Source organism: Pinus tabuliformis, chromosome Q (genome assembly GCF_031772625.1).
Source record: "Pinus tabuliformis cultivar Carrire ecotype Pingquan chromosome Q, CPIR1, whole genome shotgun sequence".
NCBI classification, from domain to species: Eukaryota; Viridiplantae; Streptophyta; class Pinopsida; order Pinales; family Pinaceae; genus Pinus; species Pinus tabuliformis.
The window spans coordinates 54,008,066-54,030,439 of NC_142296.1; the positions used below are offsets into that span (position 1 = coordinate 54,008,066).

Sequence of the window (22,374 nt, forward strand, 5' to 3'; positions counted from 1 at the left end):
TTTTCCGGACCCTTGCCGATTTTATCCCAATGCCGATGTTCGCAACACTGCTTTTGATATTTGTATTTATTCAAGAAAAATAAAATTATAATATATGTCAATGAGTTTCTTGCTCATTGAAATAGGTCTAGCACATGTTAAAGTGTTATAGGTGAGTCAAATAGTCAAAAGAAAATATTGACGACCTTAAGGGAATGTTACACTATGTAGAATATTGTATAAGGTCAAAGGAATACCTCCAAGCCAAGTACAAGTCCTCTCCATGCAGCAATGTCCTTCAAAAGAGGCTAAACGACGAAAATTGACGAGGAAAATGTATGTCGACCTACAGTGAGCAAGTCGGCCTCAAGTCGACCTAAAGGAGGGACAGTCCTCTATAAATAAAGGTTGTCCACTCCCTCAAAAGTCAATGAAAAACATCTCTGAAATCAGCGAAGTGAAGTAGCCGAAAAAGAGAGGGAAAACCTTGTCTAAAGAGTCTCCTAGTGCAGTGAAGGAAGGAGGAGGAAAACTGAAGTGAAGAGGATTGTTTCCAGGGCTAGAAACAGTCAAACGTGCGAAGAAAAGGAGGTCAAGTCTGCAGGTATGACAGCAAGGACAAAACAGTCCATGAACTAGTGTTGTTTGGGCTTGATTCTTGAAACTAGGCCTACAACGCCTCCCAAGTCAAGCAAAGAAGCCTATCTCTCTAGCGAAGGAAAAGGACCCTAATTCTCTAGGGTCCTACCATACGTAGCAAAACTAGGGATGTTGTTCAGTCACATCAAGTTTGCAGACAGACCTCAAGAAGAATCTCATTGGATCAAGAGAAGGGTGTCTCCTTAAGTGAAGAACATCTTGAAGAAAGGAAGAAGAATATCTCATCAAGAAGCTAACATAGCCAAGGTCTATCTCTAGACAAAGTAGTGAAGAAAAGGACGAAGTGTTGGGGAGCAAAGTGTCGGAAGAAGGAAGTCCATGTGTCGGGGAACATAGTGCAGAAAAGAGGAAGGACTTGACTTGTGCTTGGAGGACATCCTAGTCAAGGGTATAGGGTTTGGCATTGATCAATAAGAAGCTTCAATAAGAGAAACTTACTGAAGGGTTTTCCTCTCTAAGAGAGAGAGGTTTTGGCCCTAGCAGAGAGCCAACATCTTGTGTTCTTGTTCTTATGTTTTTGGTAGTAGTTTGATGTAGTACTCACACATGCATTAATAAGAAGAAGAAGATTAAGCTAACAAGAAAAGTAAAAGACTCCACAAATTGTTATCAAGTCAAGAAGTATCACACTACATAGAATCGCCCTTGATTCTTCAACAACCTTATGGTGGCAACAATGAGGAAGGGTTGCCACTATAAACTCAACAACCTTCCTCTTACCCTTAAGTGGGATTTAAACGAAAAGGAAGGCTCCCCTAAATCACCTATAAGGGTATTCTGATACTAGGGCTCAAGGTGATAAGTTTTGCAGGTTTAAAGATGGATAGAGCACTTCGCAGGGCCAAATATGACCTAGGTTTTCAATACTAAGGTTCAACCACTAGATGGGTTGTTATAAGTTAGGGTTTGGGTGATCTTCAATAATACAGCATTCAATGTCATATAGCTGCCTTGGAAAAGGCCTCAAAATGATCTTCGATAAAAATGTGATAAGGCCTTCAAATAGAGGTTAGGGTTTAACTATGGTAAATTGCTTTAAGGTCGTTAGATATGTATAAACAACAAGATAAAAGGGTGATGTCAGCCCTTCTAGGGCTCGTTAGGTTGTCCCCAATGTTATATTTTTCCTTTATATGATGTATAGAGACTGACCCTAAATAATGAGGCACCCACATGCAATAAACAACAATTTATGCACAAATCAGACCTAAAACCCTAGTAGTTGCCTTAGTCGTTTGGAGAGAGTAAAGGAAAATAAATTTTATTGAGTTTTAAGGTGATCAACACACTCTCGGACCAATGTCTTATCCTACAAGGGTTAATGGAGTCTTTATGGCACAAACCTCCAAGGAAGAGTATTTTAGGAGTAAGGGGGGATGCCCTAGGGCGCCCACTTCTAAAACCCTAGCTATTGCTCTTGTGAGGGGAAAAATTAAGTATAAGGTTTGCACAAATAGGGTTTCATTATAGGCCTTGAAGAGGACAATTTTACATGCAATTATAAAACAAAATTTCAGTGATAAAGCATTTAGTCATGGAACAATCAAAACCCTACTTCAAATATTAAAGCATGAAAAATATCAACAACAGGCAATAAACTTACAACAATCATCCCCAAAGCACTTCTTTCAATCCCTGAACAACATCTCCAAAGCAAAAAGTGCATCCTTTAGCAAGTTGCATCCATAAATATCACATTTTGTCCAATGTAACAAAAAAGAAGCCAATTCGTACCATCTTATAGAGAGGTTGAATTACATGTGTGATGATGAAATAGAATAAGTCGAGGAGTCTCTATTTATATGAGACTTAACTCCCTCATTATTACAATAATACAACTAAAGAAGCCCTATTGACAAGTTTACTTTAAGTGTTCCACAAGAAAGAGGTTACAAGCCAACCTCATAGCTCAAAACATAATAAAAGTGCCATGATATCCCACACATGTGGGAGAAAATATTCCTAAAGCATTATATCATCCTCTAAGTGAGCTCAATAAGCCACCAAAAGGTGTGATAAGGGCTAATGAGTGTTCCACACTCCAAGACGCATCTTAAGGATCATGTGCAAGGCTCCAAAGTCACTCCATGCCATCACATCATGTCCATGGTGCCCTACATTAGCCTCGACAAAGGAGGGGCGGCATGACACTCTGTAACTCAAGCATTAGGACTCCAAGGTGGTGCACAAGCCCCCCCTTGTCATATCAAGGATTACCATCATCATCTAGGCTCTGGAACAAGCGATGCTCATCAAACAGCGTAAAGGCTAGCGTAGGGACATCATGGGTCCACTGAGCACATCATCAATATCTCCAACACAAGAGCACATTAAGTCCAATTAATTGGTGGAACTACTATGATAGTGAACTTCCACATATCCAAAAATCAGCCATCAGGATCTTGTCACAGGTTGCTAGTTCCTCTTCAACAGAGAGGAACTGGAGTATGTATGGCTACATCCATTTCGTGAAACGAAACAGATTGGGCTCCAAGAAGGCAGAGGAACTAGTGTATGTCCATTTGAACAATCGCCTTTTGTCACACAAGAATGACGAATACAAATTTGGGCCCACCAAACTATGGGATGTGGAACCAATGTTACCTGACTTGGATATGACGTTGAATGCCATGTCTCATATGACTTTGTTTAATGAGGCACCAATAATTGTATCTTCAAGTGGACATGGTAGCAATGCTCCCACTCCTAGAGAGGATTCAAATGTTGATGTGAATCTTAATTACATGGATGAAGACATATTTGATGATATGTAAATGTAATTTATGATGATGTTTTAAACATTTGAACGATGAACATTGAATACCATAATGGCATATGATAGTAGATTGCCAATGATAATTCATTTTGTAATTTGTCCGCTCAACTTGCTTGCCTATGATGGCAACAGTAAGTGAGTGGTAAAATTCTCTCCCAAATGGCACCCAACCCCAACCTGTGCTTACCCTGTAGTGTGCATTATTAATTTGGGTGATGATGTTGATGGGTGAAATTTGAAACAAAAACTTGATGATACGTTGAAAGTTATAATAATCATTGATGATGATAACAATGTTTAGGCTAAATTGATGATGATGATTTGTTTATGTTGAATTCATGACAATGATTATGTATCTTTAAATATAGAATCTAGATTCTAAAAGATGAATGGTAATATGAAATTTTTATTTTGTCTAATATATGTGTGTGTGTGTGTGTGTGTGTGTGTGTGTGTGTGTGTGTGTGTTGTTTCCTTGTATCATATTCGGATTTTTTGAAAATTTGTCGTATCCATTTCAAACCCCGTATCTGTATTAGTTCCCATATATATATGTGTGTGTGTTGTTTCCTTGTCGTATCATATCCGGATTTTTTTTTAATTTTTCGTATCCATTTCAAACCCCATATCTGTATCCGTTCCCATATATGTGTGTGTGTGTGTGTGTGTGTGTGTGTGTGTGTGTGTGTTGTTTCCTTGTCATATCATATCTGGATTTTTTTAAAATTTGTCGTATCCATTTCAAACCCCGTATCTGTATCTGTTTCAGTGCAACTAAGATCTATTCTGATCTTGGTGCACCACCCTATCCCACATGTACGATGTGTCCTATGTATTTTGCACTCCCCTTTGGCCTTGGCTTTGCATTCTGATAGTCTCACAGTTCCCAATGCATTTGCATCTCCCAAGGCATCATGCTACATCCTTTGAGGAAAACAAGGTGTCCATTTGATTCTCTATGTCAAGATGAACTACTTATATTTCGAAGCAATCAAAACACCTTCATAGATCTCTAATTACATCAATGGACCCACTTTTGGAGCAAGAGGGCTTTCCATGTAGCATTTCAAGCAATCATGTTTGGAGACTAATGATGAGATGGACACAGAAGGGTCAAGCAAGTGTCATCTCCAAGCCAAATCATCTCAACGCTCAAGCCAAGGTGCCATCTCCAAGCACTTGTACCACATGTGGGGCATGACGTCGTTCTCTTTTGGGGCTATTTTGATGGAGTAAAGGACAAATATGAGCCTAATGTTGGAACGTTGAAGTCTTATTATGCTAATTGAAGCCCCCAAAGGCTAATAAAATATGTGTCAACTCAAAACTACTCAAAGAAAAGGCCAAAGTACTCCAAACCAATCTACCATTAAATCATAAGACAATTTGCTCAAACACCATTAAATCGTAAGACAAAAATTTCTTTCATTCAACTTTTGCCACCTCACTAAAGCCTGTAGTGCCCCACATTCTCTCAATAAATAAATTATCATTTCTCCACTTGGTTTTGCACCCACAACTTTGGGTACAAAACCCACTACTTGGGTACACTGCCCGCAAGCCACTTTGTAAGTCAACTTCTCCCAAACCCAGTACCCCAGAGTTGTGGGAGTACCTCCCAAGCTACACAAATCAATAGTGTAGAGTTCTATGTTTATGAATTTGATAAACATGATCCACATGTCTTAGTCTTGTCTAAAGATGTGATCATATTTACAAGATATCCTAGATAGCTCATTATTTAAATAGTGTCCATTGATTTTGGCTTCAAGGATATTAAATTTTGGCAAGTTACTTATGTTGCAGGGTTATGTTCCTTCATATTTACAAGTGGTCAATGTTCTTTGAAGGATCAAGATGTTATGATAGCATGGATGTTAGTTCCCTTACAAGTCACAATGGTTGATTTCACGACTGTAGCAAGTTTAGATTTTCGAGCAACAAGTTTGGTGCAATTGTAAAGGGATTTGATGAGTGTTTGTGTAAAACCTTTCCTTGTAAAGAGGAGTGTTAGCTTTCAAGTTACTCCAAAAGTGTTTACACCATGTTTGGAGGTGTCTTATGAGATTTGGGATACATGGCGTATGTTCAAACCCTAGATGATCTAAGGTGGATTGACACATGCGAGATGGTCCATGATGGATTTGCATATTTGAGATAGTTTGCTCAATGGTTTTTTGATCTCAGTTAGGTGCTTACTTGGTGTTCTTCCCTAGGGCATTACAATTATCTCGATAGGTTGGGGGGCATCCTTCATGATGGCCACATGGAAGGGCTTGCTTGCTTGGAGAACACCCTACATAGGAGGAGGAGACATATGCATCCTGGAGGTGGGCATCAAGCCCTAAACAACATGGGGTAGGTTGGATTTTTGTATGGAGACTTGTAGTCGGCTCAGGGACGCCTAGGTTGTGACAATGTTCATATAATGAGAGTGGACCCAGTGGACTACAAGGCTTAGGACACGCAATGGAGTTCGTATAGGCTGGTGGTGAAGGAGTGTGGATACCCCTTGTCTAGCTACATCATCTTGGAGACTTCAATATCTACAACATCATTGTGGAGCTTGACATGTGTACCTTGAAGTGGAGTGCTTCACTTGAGTGAGCCCGCATGTGTTTATTATAGGTTGTTTGTAAGGGCATTGACCCACATTGTATTGTTTGCCTCCCCTAGCTCACATATATAGAGAAAGGAGAGAGCCCCTTCATTATCATTGATCATGACTCATCATTCTTATTCACTCTTTTGTAGAGATGTGACTAGGAGGAGTGCACTAGTCACCTTCTCTCTTTCTCTCTCTCTCTCTCTCTCTCTCTCTGAGTTAGTAAGGTTTCTTGATCTTCTTGGAGTATCTTGAAGTGTAGGATCAAGGCTTCACCACTTGGATATGTGGATATTAGGGTTTTGAGATGAAATCCTAGGTTGTATTTGGTAATAAAGAAGAAGAATAGGAGACATCTTCCCTTAGAGGACTAGCCTGAGTAATTCATGCTTGTTGGATCTCCTTGGTTGAGCTAGGGTTTTTCATCGCTTTCCATGGCTAATGTTTTGGAGGGCTAGTGAATTCTAGTAACCCTGTGATAAGGCTACGGTATGTACAACATCTTCATCTTAGGTTTTGGAGAGCTAGTGAATTCTACTAACCTTGTGATAAGGCTATGGTATGTACAACAACTTCCTCTTATGCATATTAATGAAGTTTTTAGTTATCCAATACTTGTGTAAATTGTAGATTTGATTTTCAGCCATCTCTGTTCCTCATGATTCGTAATTTGCAGCTTTATATGTCTTACTAATTTAACATAAGTTAAAGGAAATTATACTAAGTGACTTGACATTGTAAATGAAGAAGACAAGGGCTGTTTTACCACTGCAAATAAGAGTTTTCAAATATGGTTTATACATGGTAAGGTTTCCCTAGAGAGTTGAAACTTATCAAAACACTTCGGTATCTTTTCTCTTGAATTGCTTAGATATTTGGGGTTGTTAAAGATTGAAAATTGCCCACTTCCAGTGTTGTTTTGTATTATATTTCATAGCAGCACTAAGGTTGAAAATTCACAGGGTTGAAATCTGATAAACCTATAGTCAATAGGTGAAGTTTATGCTTTGCATTGACAGTCAAAGAGCACAGAAATTTTTACCCTAACAACTCCTCAAAAGATGTTGTACGTATCTCCATGGTGCAATTCCAAATTGTGATGAACCCATTATAAGACTTGGATGGAATGTTCAAAGTAATAATCATCAATTCCTCATCTTTCAACTCCAACCCAACTGCAATCCAATGCTCTTAAGTCCTTCTGCCTAGTCAAATAGCTAGTCATGGAATTCCCTTCTCACTCAAACTAACCTCTTGATGAGGGCTTGAGTGACCGTTCATTGCCTCACATGCCCCACAATAACTGGACCAAAGTGAGAGACAATCTCGCAAGGCCTTCTGTCACTGGCATGGATTGACTTGTCATCCAAATATACAGATAAACTAGAGTTAGCATCTAATTACATAAATTACCCTGGCCAATAGTGGAAGGGATTATAACTCCCATAGAACCAAAGATCTAGTGTATATTTAGCACCTTTGATTCCAATTATATTAAGAAGCAACTTGGAATAAATTGTTGATTTGTGTAGCTTGGGAGGTACTCCCACACCCTAAGGTACTGGGTTTGGGAGAAGTTGACCCACAAAGGGCTTTGTGGGCAATGTATCCAAGTTGTGGGTTTTGCACCCAAAGTTGTGGGCATGAAACCAAGTGGAGAAATTGATATTTTGATCATTGAGAGCATGTGGGGCACCCTTGAAGGGTTAAGGGGCACCAAAGGCTTCAATGACGTAGCGTTGGATGAATGAAAGAAATTTTGGTTTTATGGTGTTTACACAAATTGTTTAGGTCGACCTTGATGAAGTGATGTGACCCTTGGTGGCTAATGAAACCCGCCATGAACACTATAAATAGAAGACAAAGGTTGAGCTCATTCTCACATCCACAAGTGCATCTCATCACAAGAAGATAAGCACAAGACCGCAGATCTCTAAGAGGAGCCGAGTTTAAAAGACAAGGATGAGTATTGGTGAAGTCTGGCTGGCCGAGTTTGATAGGTCTATTCATGGTATGTTCTGGGCACAAATCTGTTTGGTTTTTCTGTGACATCGTCTGTGACAGCCAAGCCTATATCAGGGCTTGAAAAGAGGGCCGAGACCCTTGACTGAGGTGGAAAGAGAGACCGAGTTAAGGCCAAGTTTTTCTCCAAGATCAGCGAAGGATTTCAGGTTGGATGGGAGCTTGTTACAGTGTGTAAAGGGCTGAACGAAGGACTGAAGAAAACCTACTGTGGGGCCACAGAGATCAGAAAGTGAGGCCGAAGTTTTCAGTCAAGAAGAGGTGACCAGAAAAGTGGATTCTTGGAGCTGAGTTGAGTCTTCAAGGAGGTAAGTTGCTTATCTTATGGTTGATGATTTGCTGTGGTGGTAGGACTGTCCACAGGAGTTTTCGACAGCTCTTATAGAAGCCCTAAGTACAGTAGTAAGGGAGTTGCCTTGTCACTGTTATGTGAGCTGTGTTTGAAGCTTTAGAGGACTGATATTTTGGAGGAGCCAAAGTCAGTTAAGTGAGCTGGTGGTGTGCCCTAAGTCTTGTCAATTTGGAACAGCAAAAGGAAAAGTAAGAGGGCTGTTATTTGTGCCCTAGTTCAGTGGTTTGCATGTGGGCAATATCAGTGATAAGAGGGCTGATTGTTGAGCCCTGGGTCTGTCATTCTTGGAGCAGCCAAGAGATAGCAAGTGGGCAGATTTGTACAAGCCCTATTTCTGTAATTTGGAGCAGTATATCAAAGATATGAGGGCAGCTTGATCAAGCCCTAAGGCAGGAGACAAGAAGAGGGCAGAGTTGAAGACCCTGTGATTTGACTATCTTGGAGCAGGAGAGCAGCTAGAGGGCAGAGTTGAAGACCCTATGATTTGACTATCTTGGAGTAGGAGAGCAGCTAGAGGTCAGTTTGTGAGAGCCTAAGATCAGTCACTCTTGGAGCGACAGGAGGGTTGATGGAGGCAGTATTGTCAGCTGAAGATGCAAGCAGATCTGAAGCAGCAGAAGAGGAGGCAAAGGACCTGCCAGAAGTGTTCAAGGTGCATGGACCGAAAAGGCTGAGTAGTGCACACCTTCAACAAGTAGGTTCAAGTGTACTTTGTTCAAGGAAATATTGGTAGTCATACTTGTTGACACCAAGCCTTAGTCATTCTTGTATCAGGGCTGATTATAAGGGCCATGATCCCTGGTATGGGAGCCCTGCATTTGTTGTATTAAGAATTGTAATACAACAAGTTTTGGGTTAAAATTGTCTTGTGCACTGAGTTGATTCACTGCTATATGTTTTCCGCTATGCAAAGTGCTTGTGTTGTGCTATTTTAGTGTGTTTGTGATCGTGATCTTAGACATAAACCTGATACTGAAGTGCCGTGGAAAAATCAACATAAATAAATAATGAAGACTAGCACACTTAGTGATTAAAAGCCCACCAAAATCTTGGGGAACTGACTACTGGACAGTGAAGTGAACACTGGAGGATCCAACAAGCATCCGAAGATTGGTGAAGATAAGGATATCATGATAAGAGTGCAGAAACAAAAGACAGAGAACCACGATGTAAGCCAATGAGAAAAGTAAGTAAACAAAGGTACACAAAGGCAGTGCCAGAAATGTACATTGCATTACAGTCTTCATTAGTTGCCTTTAAAGAGGATTAGGATAGATAGAAACCACTTTTACAAAAATGTGTTTAAATAGAATTAGGATAGATAGAAACCACTTTTACCAAACTTTTGTCTATTTGATAGGATGGAGTTATAACTAAAACTGTGGTGAGCATGATACTAGGGACTTAAAACCATTTAACTGATTCAAGCATTGGTTGATAAGAAATGATAAATACAATATAATATTTTACCATGTATTCTCCCAATTTAACCACTTGATTGATGAAAAACATATTATTATTTTCACAGTAGGTTTTCAAAATTTTAAGAACTTTCTCTAAGTCAAGCATTCACAATATGATCCCTGTTGAAATGTGACAACAAGACATGTAATTAAGGGTAAGATCTTATTATTTACTTCCAGTTAGTTTTGTAACGAGATTGCTAACTAATAGCAGTTATGTAACGGAGGAGAGGCTCTTATAAAACTGGTGAATGTCCGAGATCATGTAATCATGGAGAATCATTCTTGATTTAAGAAAGATCCAATCCCTTGCCCCATGGATGTTTCCTTGATACACTGTCAAGGTTTTACCACATAAAATCTTGTGTTTATTTGTGTGTTTTTCTTTTTGGTTTCCATTCAAGATTAATTTCATTTATTTCTTGCTTAAATTAATTGCTCAAACCAACAAGTGGTATCGAAGCACAAATTAGTTGACGTCTCAGGGAAAAAAGAACCTCAGTTCACCATTGAAGAGCGGAAGAAACTATCGAGAACTCTGTTTGAAGAATGTCGCCGCCGCTTTAACTGAAGAATTGTTCCTGGATTGAACGATTTGCACAGGCGCAAGGGACCAAGAGTCTCACTGCAGCTGTTTAGGAACGGTTGCTCACTGCCGAATGGAGAGAGCCCGTGTGCGTTGAAGCCTGCCGCTAGAGGAAGAGCCGATGTTGGCCTGTCTAGAGCCGTCGAGGAGAGTTCTCTGCAGTGTCAGTCTTTGCAGAGCCGCAAAGAAGAGCCAAGAGGTTCTGTCGGCTGCCGAGAAGAGGAAGAGAGCCGCCAAGAAGAGGAATAGAGTCCTGCTCGGATTTTTCATTTTTTGCAGAGCCGCAAAGAAGAGCCGAGAGGTTCTGCCAGCCGCTGAGAAGAGGAAGAGAGTCTGCCTGGCCCTGCTCGGATATTTTTTTGGAGAGGAGCTGTTGTTGAGAGTTCGTCTGTCTGGAAAAGCACCGGATAGAAAGAAGTGCAGTTTTGATCAGCAGTCCGTCTGTCTGGAAAAGCGCCAGAGAGAAAGAAAAGTGCAGTTTCAATCAGCAGTCCGTCAATTTGGAAAAGCATTGGGGAGAAAGAAAAAGTGCAGTTTCGATCAGCAAAAATGAGTCCGGGTAAATTTTTTTAAAATAGCAAAAATGAGAATTTTTTGTTGAGACGCTGGTGAATTTGAAAAAAAAAATAGGGTTTGAAGCAGTGTTGAGGGGGAGCGCCTCCCCCCCCCAATCCGCGCTCCAGGAGGGAGCGACTCGGGAGCGGGTCGGGAGCGCGCTCCCATAAAAAAAATTGTGCTCCCTGCCTATTTCCGGAGCGAAGCAAGGAGCGTCGCTCCCATCGCCCCGGGAGCAATCAGGGAGCGATCGCTCCCGACCGCTCCTAGGTTATAAAAATCGCTCTCGGAGCAACGGGAGCAGACCGCGCGGAGAAAAAAATAATAATAAAAAATAAAATAAAATAAAAATAAAAAATGATTTGGTTTTTTTGGATATAAAGTGAGGGAGGGAGGCAGGGAGGGTTTCATTTCATCATTGTGAGAGTGCGGAGCAAGGAGAGAGTGAGAGAGAGCAAGGAGCAAGGAGCAAGAGAGTAGGAGAGTAAGAGAAAGCAAGGAGCAAGGGGAGATTGAAGAGCTTGCAAGGGGAGATTGGACGCCAAAGAGGTAGGCTCTACAATATTGAATAGAGTGTCTAGCAATTTTTTTTTAATGTTTATTCCTAAACAAATAAATAAATTTTTCTCTATTTCCCATTCCCATTCCCATTCGATTTTTTTTAATTTTGCAGATTCAAAACTTCAAATTTCAAACATCATGGTTATATTTTTTGGCATTTTCTTCTTCTTGGTTCCTTTTTTGGTTATTATGGTGTTGGAGAGTAGAAAAATGAGGGTTGAAATTGAAAATGAAGAAGGGGATGAATAAGGGGGACATAGTGGATTTGATGAAAACCCTGGTGAGGAGGAGCCGGAGGAGAGTGAACATGAGTCAGCTCAAAAAACTAAACAAGACCAAACCCCATTGTGGAAATATGTTAACAGGCCTGAAGCAGGGAAAGGGGGTGGAACCACTAAATTTCATTGCCCCCATTGCAACAATAATTACACAGGTTCATACACCCGTGCCAAAAAACACCTATAGGGGAAAATGCCATGGGATGGAGATAAACAAATAGGAATCAAAACTTGTACAAGTGTGTCAGCAGCAGATAGAGCCAAATACATAAGGGAAGAGGAGGAAGCCCAATACAAATCTAAAAAATCAAAGGGTTTCTTTGAACCAAGCTCACAATCACATGCACAAAGAACTCCTTCAGCATCCTCCAAAGGCAGTGGATATGGAGGCACAGGGTCACCAGGTTTAAGGCGTAGAACCATATCAGATTTCCTTGATGAAGGGTGTAGGAATGATGTGGATTCAAAAGTTTACAGGTTTCTCTATGCATGTGGGATACCATTCAATGTTCTTCGCTCACCTTATTGGCACAAAATGGTTTCTGCCATAAATGATGTCCCTAAAGGATACAAGACCCCTGGGTATGACAAGGCAAGAACCGTTGGACTTGATCATGAAAAAGCAAAAATATCACATTCTTTGAATAGAATGACAAGTTCTTGGACTGACCATGGGGTGTCCATTGTATCTGATGGATAGACAAATGTAAAAGGCAAGCCATTGATAAATGTTCTTGTTGTGTCTGTTAGTGGTGCCATCTTTCTTTCAACATATGATTACTCAAACAAGTTCAAGACCGCCATCAACATTGCAGAACCATTACTTGAAACAATTGACCGTTTTGGGCCATACAATGTCATCCAAGTCATCACTGATAATGCTCCTAATTGTAAGGCAGCGGGAGCATTTATTGAGGATATATACCACAACATATTTTGGTCTGGGTGTTTGGTTCACACAATGAACCTTTTGATGCATGATATTGTTAAGAACAAAAACGAACAATACAAATGGATTGGTGATTTGTACAAGAAAGGCAAACAAATGATTAAATTTATTACAAATCATAGCAATACCCATGGCGTTTTCCGCAATCACTCAAGATTGGAGTTGTTGAAGATTGCGAGGACTAGATTTGATAGCTATTACCTCACCTTCAGGCGCCTTTTGAAGGTAAGAGAGTCATTGGCTAACATGGTACCGAGTCCACACTGGCAAGTATTAAAGGAAAGGGCTACAAATGCAGCTGACGGGCAAGGTTTTGAAAAGGTGGAGGAGGTCGCTCTTGATGGTATGTTTTGGACACGTGTGAGGCAAGTATTGGATTTCACCAAGCCCATTTATCACATGATTTGGTTTGCAGATACAAATAAACCAGTGATTGGCGAGGTGTATGAGCAGATAGATACCATGTTGGAGCAAATAAAAGATATTGTTCATAACAATGATCCCAACTTGTACAAACTAATTCACGATTGTGTGTGTATACAGTGGGATAAACTTAATGTTCCACTACATTGCTTGGCGTATATCCTTACGCCAAAATACTACTCTACATCTTGGTTGGGCCAATCTGCACCGGGGGGTGGGGTTAGGACCAAACCCCATATAGATGAGGAGGTATCTACAGGATATTTGCAAGCATTAGAAAAGTTGATACCTGACAGGGAGGAATGTGCTAGTGTGCGTCTTGAAATAGAAAAATACTTCAGTTGCACTAGTTTGTTTGGTACCTTTCAAGCAATGGAAGATAGAGACAGATTTGATGCTCTCACATGGTGGGAATCATATGGCGGCCATGTGGCGGCCATGGACTTTTGCCAAAATTGGCAAAAAAAGTTTCTCTCACGGGTTGTAAATACTTCTTCTGCAGAGAGGTGTTGGAGCACCTACAGCTTCATACATAATGTGAAAAGAAACAGACTCAATGAAAATCGGGCAGAAAGCTTGGTTTATGTGCACTACAACTTGAGGTTGTTGAGTCATTACTGTGATCGGGCTTATGAGGATCCAACATATAAAATTTGGGACGACCACCCACAGGACGATAATTTGGAGGATGGCACCATACATCTTGAAGAACTGGAAGCGGAACTTATAAGAGAGGAATATGAAGCAACAACCATGCCACCTCCACCATCCAGTAGCAGTGATCGAGTTCCGAGTCTTGTTCTTTTGCTATCGCCGCCTTCGTCTACACCCTCACGTGGAAGGCATGTGCCTTCTAGTTCTGTTCGTCGGTCTGTGCGGTAGACTCCTAGAAGACCACCACGACCTGCTCATACGTTAGACACTTCTCGTGGCAAGGGCCACATGTAGTAGTAGATAATAGATTTACAGTTTACTTGTCTTTTCTAGTTTCTATTAGTTTTCATAACTGTTGAGTCTTGACTCTTTCATATCATAATGATATTTTTTGTAAACAATATATGACTGTGACAATTTAAGTTTGAAGTTTGAAGTTGGCAATTATAACTCATTGGTAATGACTCTGAATTATCAATATGATGCTTCATGAAAGTTGTTTCATTTCATTTCATAATTCATTTTATAACATTTCATTTCATGTTAGATATTATTTCTTGTAATGGTTAAACTTAGCTTACAAGTACAACTTTGGTGATCAATGATGATAAATGTTATATATTGAATTTTCAATTTTGAAAGCTTGAAGTTGAAACTTTAAGATTGATGAATCATGACTCACGAGACTCAATATGTTGTATGTTACTAACTTGTGGACGTGGTTGATGAAGATTATAACTTCTAGATGATTGATGTTATATGGTTCAATTATCAATCTATGTTTTTTTATGTTTTTTATATCTAATTCATCATTCTACATGTTTTTGTTGACATATATGTATCAAAATATAAAAAATATTAAAAATATATATATATATATATTATACAAAAATCGCTCCGGGATTCGCTCCCAAACCGGGAGCTTTTGAAAATGTCGCTCCCGCTCCCCGCTCCCAAGTAACACTGGTTTGAAGTATTTTTTTCTAGAAATTGTTTCTTGTATATTTGAAGTAATCAATCTGTGTAGTAAGATAAAAGAAATTCTGGAAAATAAATTAGGGTTAAAAGAAAAAAGGGGCAACAGAATTAGTTTTTTTGTGTTGAAAAGGAAAAAACCCTAGTTGAAGGCAAATTGTGGAGAAATTCAAATTCAGAAATAAACCCTAGAAGCACAGTTTAGAAGCAAATTAGAAAGAAATGGCTAAAATGACGAATGCAAAGTTCGAGGTGGAGAAATTCACCAGCAAGAACAACTTTGCTTTATGGAAATTGAAAGTTAGGGATTTGTTGGTGCAACAAGGGTTGCACAAAGCATAAAACGGGGTGAAAAAGAAACCTATTGGCATGTCAAATTTGGACTGGGAAGACTTGGATGCCCAAGCTCTCAGTACCATCAAGTTATGCCTGGCGGATGAAGTTCTTTTCAATATAGTTGAAGAAACTTCAGCAGCAGGTTTGTGGGGAAAACTGGAAACTTTATATATGACCAAATCATTAACCAACAAAATTTATCTAAAAAGACAATTGTACAGTCTTCAGATGAAGGAGGGTACAAAAATTGCAGAACATCTAAATGTTTTTAATACACTTATTTGCCAATTTTCGGATATGGAAGTTAAATTTCAGGGAGAAGATAAAGCTATCACCTCGCTATGTTCCCTGCCTGAGTCATGGAAACACTTTGTTACCTCTATCAGTTTGAGCACAATTAAACCCTTGGAATTTGATTCAGTTGTGGGAGCTTTGTTAGCTGAAGAAGTAAGGAAGAAGTCCAATGTTGAAACCTCTGCATCAGAAGCCATGGTAGCTAGAGGGCGGTCAAAAGAAAGAGGGGAGAAAACAAGGGGCTCTTCCAGGTCTAAATCAAAGGGTAAAAAGTGTAAAGCCAAATGCTAGTACTGCAATAAAATTGGACAATTCAAGAAAGACTGTTGGAAACGGAAAGAGTCTGAAAATCCAAAGAAGGAAGCAAATCAAGTTGATTCAGGTATGATAAATGAAGTTTTATCTACTGAAGATTCAGGTATGATAGATGAAGTTTTATCTACTGAAGAATTATGTATGATAGATGAAACTTTACATGTATGTAATGTCTCTCAGAATTTTGAAAGGTGGTTGTTAGACTATGGTGCTTCTCATCATATGAGTCCACACAAAAATTGGTTTACTTCATATGAAGCTATAAATGGTAGTTCTGTGTTTATGGGTAATAATGTATCATGTCAGACTGTTGGGATGAGAAATATCAGGATTAAAATGTAAAATAGCACAGTTAGAACATTAATTAGTGTTAGACATGTACCTAAATTGAAGAAAATTTTGATTTCTTTGGGAGCGTTGGATTCGGATGGTTATAAGTTTACAGGTCAGAATGGAGTGTTGAAAGTCTCAAAAGGCGCCCTAGTTGTTATGAAAGCAGAAAAGGTCGGAAATCTTTACAGACTCAAAGGAAGTACTCAAGTCAGTGAAGCAGCAATTGTGTCAGAGAAAGAAGAAGAAGGTACTCACCTATGGCATCAGTGATTGGGTTACATGAGCAAGAAAGGTCTTCAGGTACTGATGAACCGTAATTTACTTCCTGATTTGAAATCCTTGAAGTTGGATTTCAGTAAACATTGTGTGTATGGAAAATAGTGTAAACAGAGGTTTAAAACTGGAAGTCATAATAGTAAAGAAATTTTGGACCATATTCATTATGATCTGTGGGGACCATCTCCTGTTGTATCGTATGGAGGTGCTTTATATTTCTTAACGTTTATTGATGATTTCTCCCGAAAAGTTTGGCTCTTTATGTTAAAAAAGAAAGTTGATGTATTCAATGTCTTTAAACAATTTAAAGCAGTGGTAGAAAAAAGAACAGGTAAATCAATTAAGTGTTTAAGAACTGACAATGGTGGTGAATTTACTTCTCTAGAATTTGAACAATACTGTAAGAATGAAGGAATTGTTAGACATAACACTGTTGTTTATACACCTCAGCGAAATGGTGTTGTTGAACGTATGAATCGGACTCTTAAGAAAGAGCCAGAAGCATGATCAGCGATGCTAACCTGCAAAAGGAGTTGTGGGCAGAAGAAGTATCCATTGCTTGTTATTTAGTTAACAAATCACCTTCAGTAGCAATAAATTGTAAAATTCCTGAAGAAGTTTGGTCAGGTCGGTCTTGTGATTATTCACATTTATGGATATTTGGTTGTGATGTCTATGCTCTTATTCCTAAAAATCAGCATTCAAAATTAGATCCAAAATCGAAATGTTATGTCTTTGTTGGGTATGACTATGCGGTGAAAGGATACAGGTTGTGGGATCCTAGGTCACAGAAGATAGTCATTAGTAGGGATGTAACATTTGATGAATCTTCTCTTTTAAAATCAAATGTTGAAAGAATTGAACAGGAACAAGTATCGCCAAATCAACAAATTCAGTTGGAGGCTAAACCTTTTTTCGAAAGACGAAAGGAGGGAGAGACTTCTGGAGGAAAAGGTGATGAAGATACAAAGGAAACTGTTGAAGTTTCTGAACCAGTTCAACAACCAGTCACTCTAAGAAGGTCTATAAGGGAAAGAAAAACTCCCAAAAGGTATGAAGATTCCACTTCGTTTTTTGCTTTGATTACTGAAGATGTGGAACCTTATTGTTATCAGGAAGCAGTAGATGATACGGAGAGCGAGAAATGAAAAACAACCATGGAAGAAGAAATGGATTCCTTAGCCAAAAACAGTACCTGGGATCTTGTAGAACTTCCTGAAGGGAGAAGTGTTGTTGGATGTAAATGGGTCTTCAAATTGAAATGATAAGTTGATGGAAGTATCGAAAGGTATAAGGCGAGACTGGTAGCAAAAGGGTATTCTCAAGTTGAAGGTATTGACTTTCATGAGATTTTTTCACCAGTTGTAAAACTTGTTTCTATTCGTACTATGTTGGCACTAACTGCATTACTTAACCTTGAGTTAGAACAGTTAGATGTTAAAACAGTCTTTCTACATGGTGATTTGGATGAAGAAATATATATGGAACAGCCAAAAGGTTTTGTACAAGATCACAACAGAAGATTAGTTTGCAAGCTCAGGAAATCATTGTATGGCCTGAGGCAGTCTCCCAGGCAATGGTACAAGAAGTTTGACTCCTTCATGGTGAGCCAGAATTTTATTAGAAGTGAATATGATCATTGTGTATACTTCGAGAGTTTCAATGGCATATTCATTATCTTAGTTTTGTAGGTTGACGATATGCTTATTGCAAGCAAAAACATGGAAGAGATCAACAGGTTAAAGGCTCAACTCTCTAGGATGTTTGATATGAAGGATCTTGGAGCAGCAAAACATATCTTGGGCATGGAGATACACAGAAACAGGAAAAATGGTAAGCTTTGGTTATCACAGTAGAAGTATGTGGAAAGAGTACTTAAAAAGTTCGGTATGAACAGTGTGAAACCTGTTAATGTTCCATTAGCTTCCCATTTTAAGCTTTCTTCGGTTTTGAGTCCTAGAACTGTTGAAGAAAAGTAGTATATGTCACATGTACCATATGAAAATGTTGTACGCAACTTAATGTATGTGATGGTATCTACAAGACCTGACATTTCACATGCAGTTGGAGTTGTTAGCAGGTTCATGGCAAATCCAGGTGAAAAACATTGGCGAGCAGTGAAATGGGTGCTTCGGTATTTAAGAGGCACAAGTGATCATTGCATCATCTTTAATGGTAGTGAAGAATCAGTTTGCGGATATGTGGATGTTGATTATGCAAGTGATTTGGACAAAAGGAGGTCTACTACAGGTTATGTCTTTACTCTTGCAGGTGGAGCAATTAGCTGGATGTCAAAGCTTCAAGAAACAGTTGCGTTGTCCACTACCGAAGTAGAGTATATAGTTGCTTTAGATGCCAGTAAAGAAGCAATCTGGTTAAAGGGTCTACTTGATGAGATTGGAAGGACACAGGAGAGAGTGAATGTATTCTGTGACAGTCAGAGTGTTATTCACTTGGCAACAAATCCAGCTTATCACAGCAAGACCAAGCACATTGATGTAAGGTATCATTTTCTAAGACATGTGATCGATGGCGGAAAAGTAGCTCTCAAGAAAGTCCATACACAAGAGAATTGTGCAGACATATTCACGAAGCCAGTTACAGTAGAGAAGTTGCGATGGTGTTTGGCTTCTCTTGGCTTGCAGAAGAGATGATGAATGGGCATGGGCAAGGGATTAGGAAAATTGTTGTCAAGGTGGAATTTGTTGAAATGTGACAACAAGACATGTAATTAAGGGTAAAATCTTATTATTTACTACCAGTTAGTTTTGTAACGAGATTGCTAACTAATAGCAGTTATGTAACGGAGGAGAGGCTCCTATAAAACTAGTGAATGCCCGAGATCATGTAATCCTGGTGAATCATTCTTGATTTAATAAAGATTCAATCCCTTGCCCCGCAGATGTTTCCTTGAAACACGGTCAAGGTTTTACCACATAAAATCTTGTGTTTACTTGTGTGTTTTTCTTTTTTTGTTTCCATTCAAGATTAGTTTCATTTCTTTCATGCTTAAATTAACTGCTCGAACCAACAATCCCATTGTGATCAAATACTTCTTCCCTTCCGCTTAAACTATTAAATTATGCAAGTTGTGGTGGTAAAACGTAATTGATAGCCCTTTCAAAGATGATTTCATCTGATGAAATAGGAAGTACCTCAACGGCATTGAGACCGCTGAAATCGAAGGTGCTGCCAGAATATTTCAACAATTCAAAGCCTGCATCGGTTTCCAAAAGGAGAGCTTCGCTTTGTTCTGGGCTCAAATGTAACGAACACAATTGGTCCTTCGAAAGAAGAAAAGAATGTATTCCTGTTATTATTATTCATCTTCTGCAACAACGGACGTAACAATATTGATTGCATTGAACTTGAAAAGGGAATATACAAGAACACCTCACCTTAAGGGCTTCTTTGCCTAATTGTGTGCCAGCAAAGGCAGCCACGGCCTCGCACAGCTTGGGCCATTCCAATAATCTCAAACTGTCGGTAAAATTGGCCGAATACGAGCCAGATTTGTCTGCTGCTTCAAGATTGATATCTTTAGGCCTTCCATTTAACTTATTGTATACAAAAACGAGTCGATGGTACTTGCAGAGATTTGGCTTTCGAAATCTCCACTGTAAATTTGATTTGTAAAAACATTGGCGGAGTGAGGACGTGGTAAATGGGTGCTTTGCTGTGTCAGAGAACTTGGAATGAAAAACAGAGCATGTCGATGTGTGAGTAGACGCAATTGAGTGCATTGTGCGATGTGGAAGAGAGAGAACCAAGATTATGGATATGGTAAGCAGAGTTATTTATAGCAGGTTGGAACCACACCGAGTCACAATGGAAGACGAAAGATGGGTGACTAAGGTTGTGTACTCATATATTTTTATAAAGCCATGTTTTTCATTAGGATAGTACTAGCAATTGTCTCTAAATTTTGGGAAGATGGTCTTTGATTTAAGATATTTAATTATAGAAATTCATGATTGGTGTTTTGTTATCATGTTAGGTTTAAAGTGAAATCGATTTTTAAGCAACTTTGATAATGAAGTGATTTGTGAAAGGTTGTTTTTACTTATGTCATAAACTCCATGTTCATTAAAATTGGCGTTATTTTCATTTTTAGTCATGATATATGGTTTAATTAAGTTTTAGGAGACAAATGGATCCATTTTTAGTCATGGTATATGGCTCATGCGTAGTCTAAAATACATTAAGTTTATACATTAGGTTTTAGGAGGCAAACGGATCTGCCCTCCGAATCTTCAAATTGTTTTTTTTTAATTAGTTTGACATCATGTTAAATCACCAAAATTTTGGAAAGATGTCTTCTCTCACAACATTTCTTCTCATTTCAATTTAATATTTATAGCAATAAAATTTGAAAATAAATAAATAACACTTTTAAAAATTTAAATATTAAAAAAAAAACAAACAAACAAACTTAGAATAAAGTTTAGAAAAAGATTGTGTAAAGTGACAAAATAGCATGACACGATTTCAACCACATATTTTATATGATAAATAAAGTCATATTTAACCTTTTTATATAAATGATGTTAAATAAATTTATATTTAACCCTTTATATAAATTTGGAATATAATGACTAATTCCATTTTTGTGAATTTCAGCATTAAACCCTACACTTGTTAAGCGTCATGATTTATTTACTTTTAATCATTCGAAACTAGGATAATGTAAGGCTCCCATGAATTTTCCCAACTAACAGAAAGAAGAAAGAAAGAAATTATTTTAACATCCACAAGGCTAAAGATAGCCTATGGGACAGATTGCTTCTTCATTTGCTTGATGTATTCGGCCCTTTTCTGTGAAGCTTCACAATAAATGCTTCCAGCTTCTCGAAAAACCCCTCGCTAAATAGATTATCCCAAGAGCTAACTACCAACATATCTGCATAACTTGCCTTGTTGTCTTTGAAGGCCTCACATTCTAAAATGAAATGTTTTTCTGTTTCCACTTTTCCGGAAGAACAAAAAATGCATACCCTTTCCTCCCACACTTCCTTTGGCCTTTTCCAGCGCCCTGTTTCACAATGGAGTTGACGAGAATTAGTCCTTAACTGAGCAATAAGAATTGTGGCTTTGCAAGAGATATTGGCCTCTATGTATGCTTTTGGTTGATGATTATGAGTGGGATTAAACACTTCAATATAGTAATTTTTCTTTCTTCCTAGCTTCTTATCCCAAGTATGTTTGTGGAACTTTTCCATAACAAAAGCTTTTATCTATTTGTTGTTTATGGGACACGTGTTTATTGCAACTTTTATCATCATAAAAAAAAACCACATGAATGGTGTGTTCCCACACTGATTCAGGGCTTTTTAATTTTAATTGTTTTATAAAGCAAAATATCCTATGTGGCCTCAAAGTCCATCGTGCCGAAGACAATGAGCAGGCAGCATGACAGATCAACTTTACCTTGGGGAGGTGAAGCGTGGCAGTCTTCACATCAAATTATATTGTGGTGAGGTCATTGTCGGTAGCAACGAATTTGACTCCCGCAGAGGATAAAGCAGCCATGAAAACGGCAAACACCTCGCTGCATTTGCAGCATGTGAAGGGCTTTATGCGGAACAACAATTTGACAAGTGAATGGTGGAAAACCAAAGTAAACCAAAGTAGTAATGACATTTGCACTGCCGAAATCAAAAGAGTAGACAATCTTAGGCCGCGAAATCATTCAAAAAGACACTTTCAGTGTAAATACTATACAAGTGTAATATGTAAAGTTGTTGTTTAGTATTTGTTTTTATGGGCAAAAAGTAATACATAGCAAAGTGTAAATTAATCTTGAATTAAAAAAATAAAAATATAGAAATCTAAATATATCTTATAACAATTAAATATTCACATTTTTCTAATTGAAAATTTCAATTTGAAATTAAAATTGATATACATGTAAACATAAAATAATATGTTTCCAAAAAACCAATTAATAAAATGTTGTGATGGTTTAAATTGTTTAAATACCAG

At 38.6% G+C, this 22,374-nt stretch overlaps 1 protein-coding gene across 4 annotated transcripts in view; it reads right to left on the reverse strand.

Annotated features, from left to right (window-relative positions):
- The window catches only part of LOC149218265 (uncharacterized), a 503,060-nt gene extending 482,830 nt beyond the window's left edge, over window positions 1-20,230 (reverse strand). For 3 of the 4 annotated variants that reach the window (XM_089383877.1, XM_089383874.1, XM_089383873.1), the window contains exons 1-2: window positions 19,791-20,229; window positions 19,548-19,676 (exon numbers count right to left, since the gene is read on the reverse strand). In XM_089383877.1, coding sequence (XP_089240003.1) covers window positions 19,548-19,676; window positions 19,791-20,135 — 474 coding nt within the window. In that variant the 5' untranslated portion in view covers window positions 20,136-20,229. Of the gene's footprint in view, window positions 1-19,547; window positions 19,677-19,790 lie in introns of all 4 variants that reach the window. The other variant, XM_089383876.1, reaches the window with a different exon arrangement.
- Between the last annotated feature and the right edge of the window lie 2,144 nt (window positions 20,231-22,374).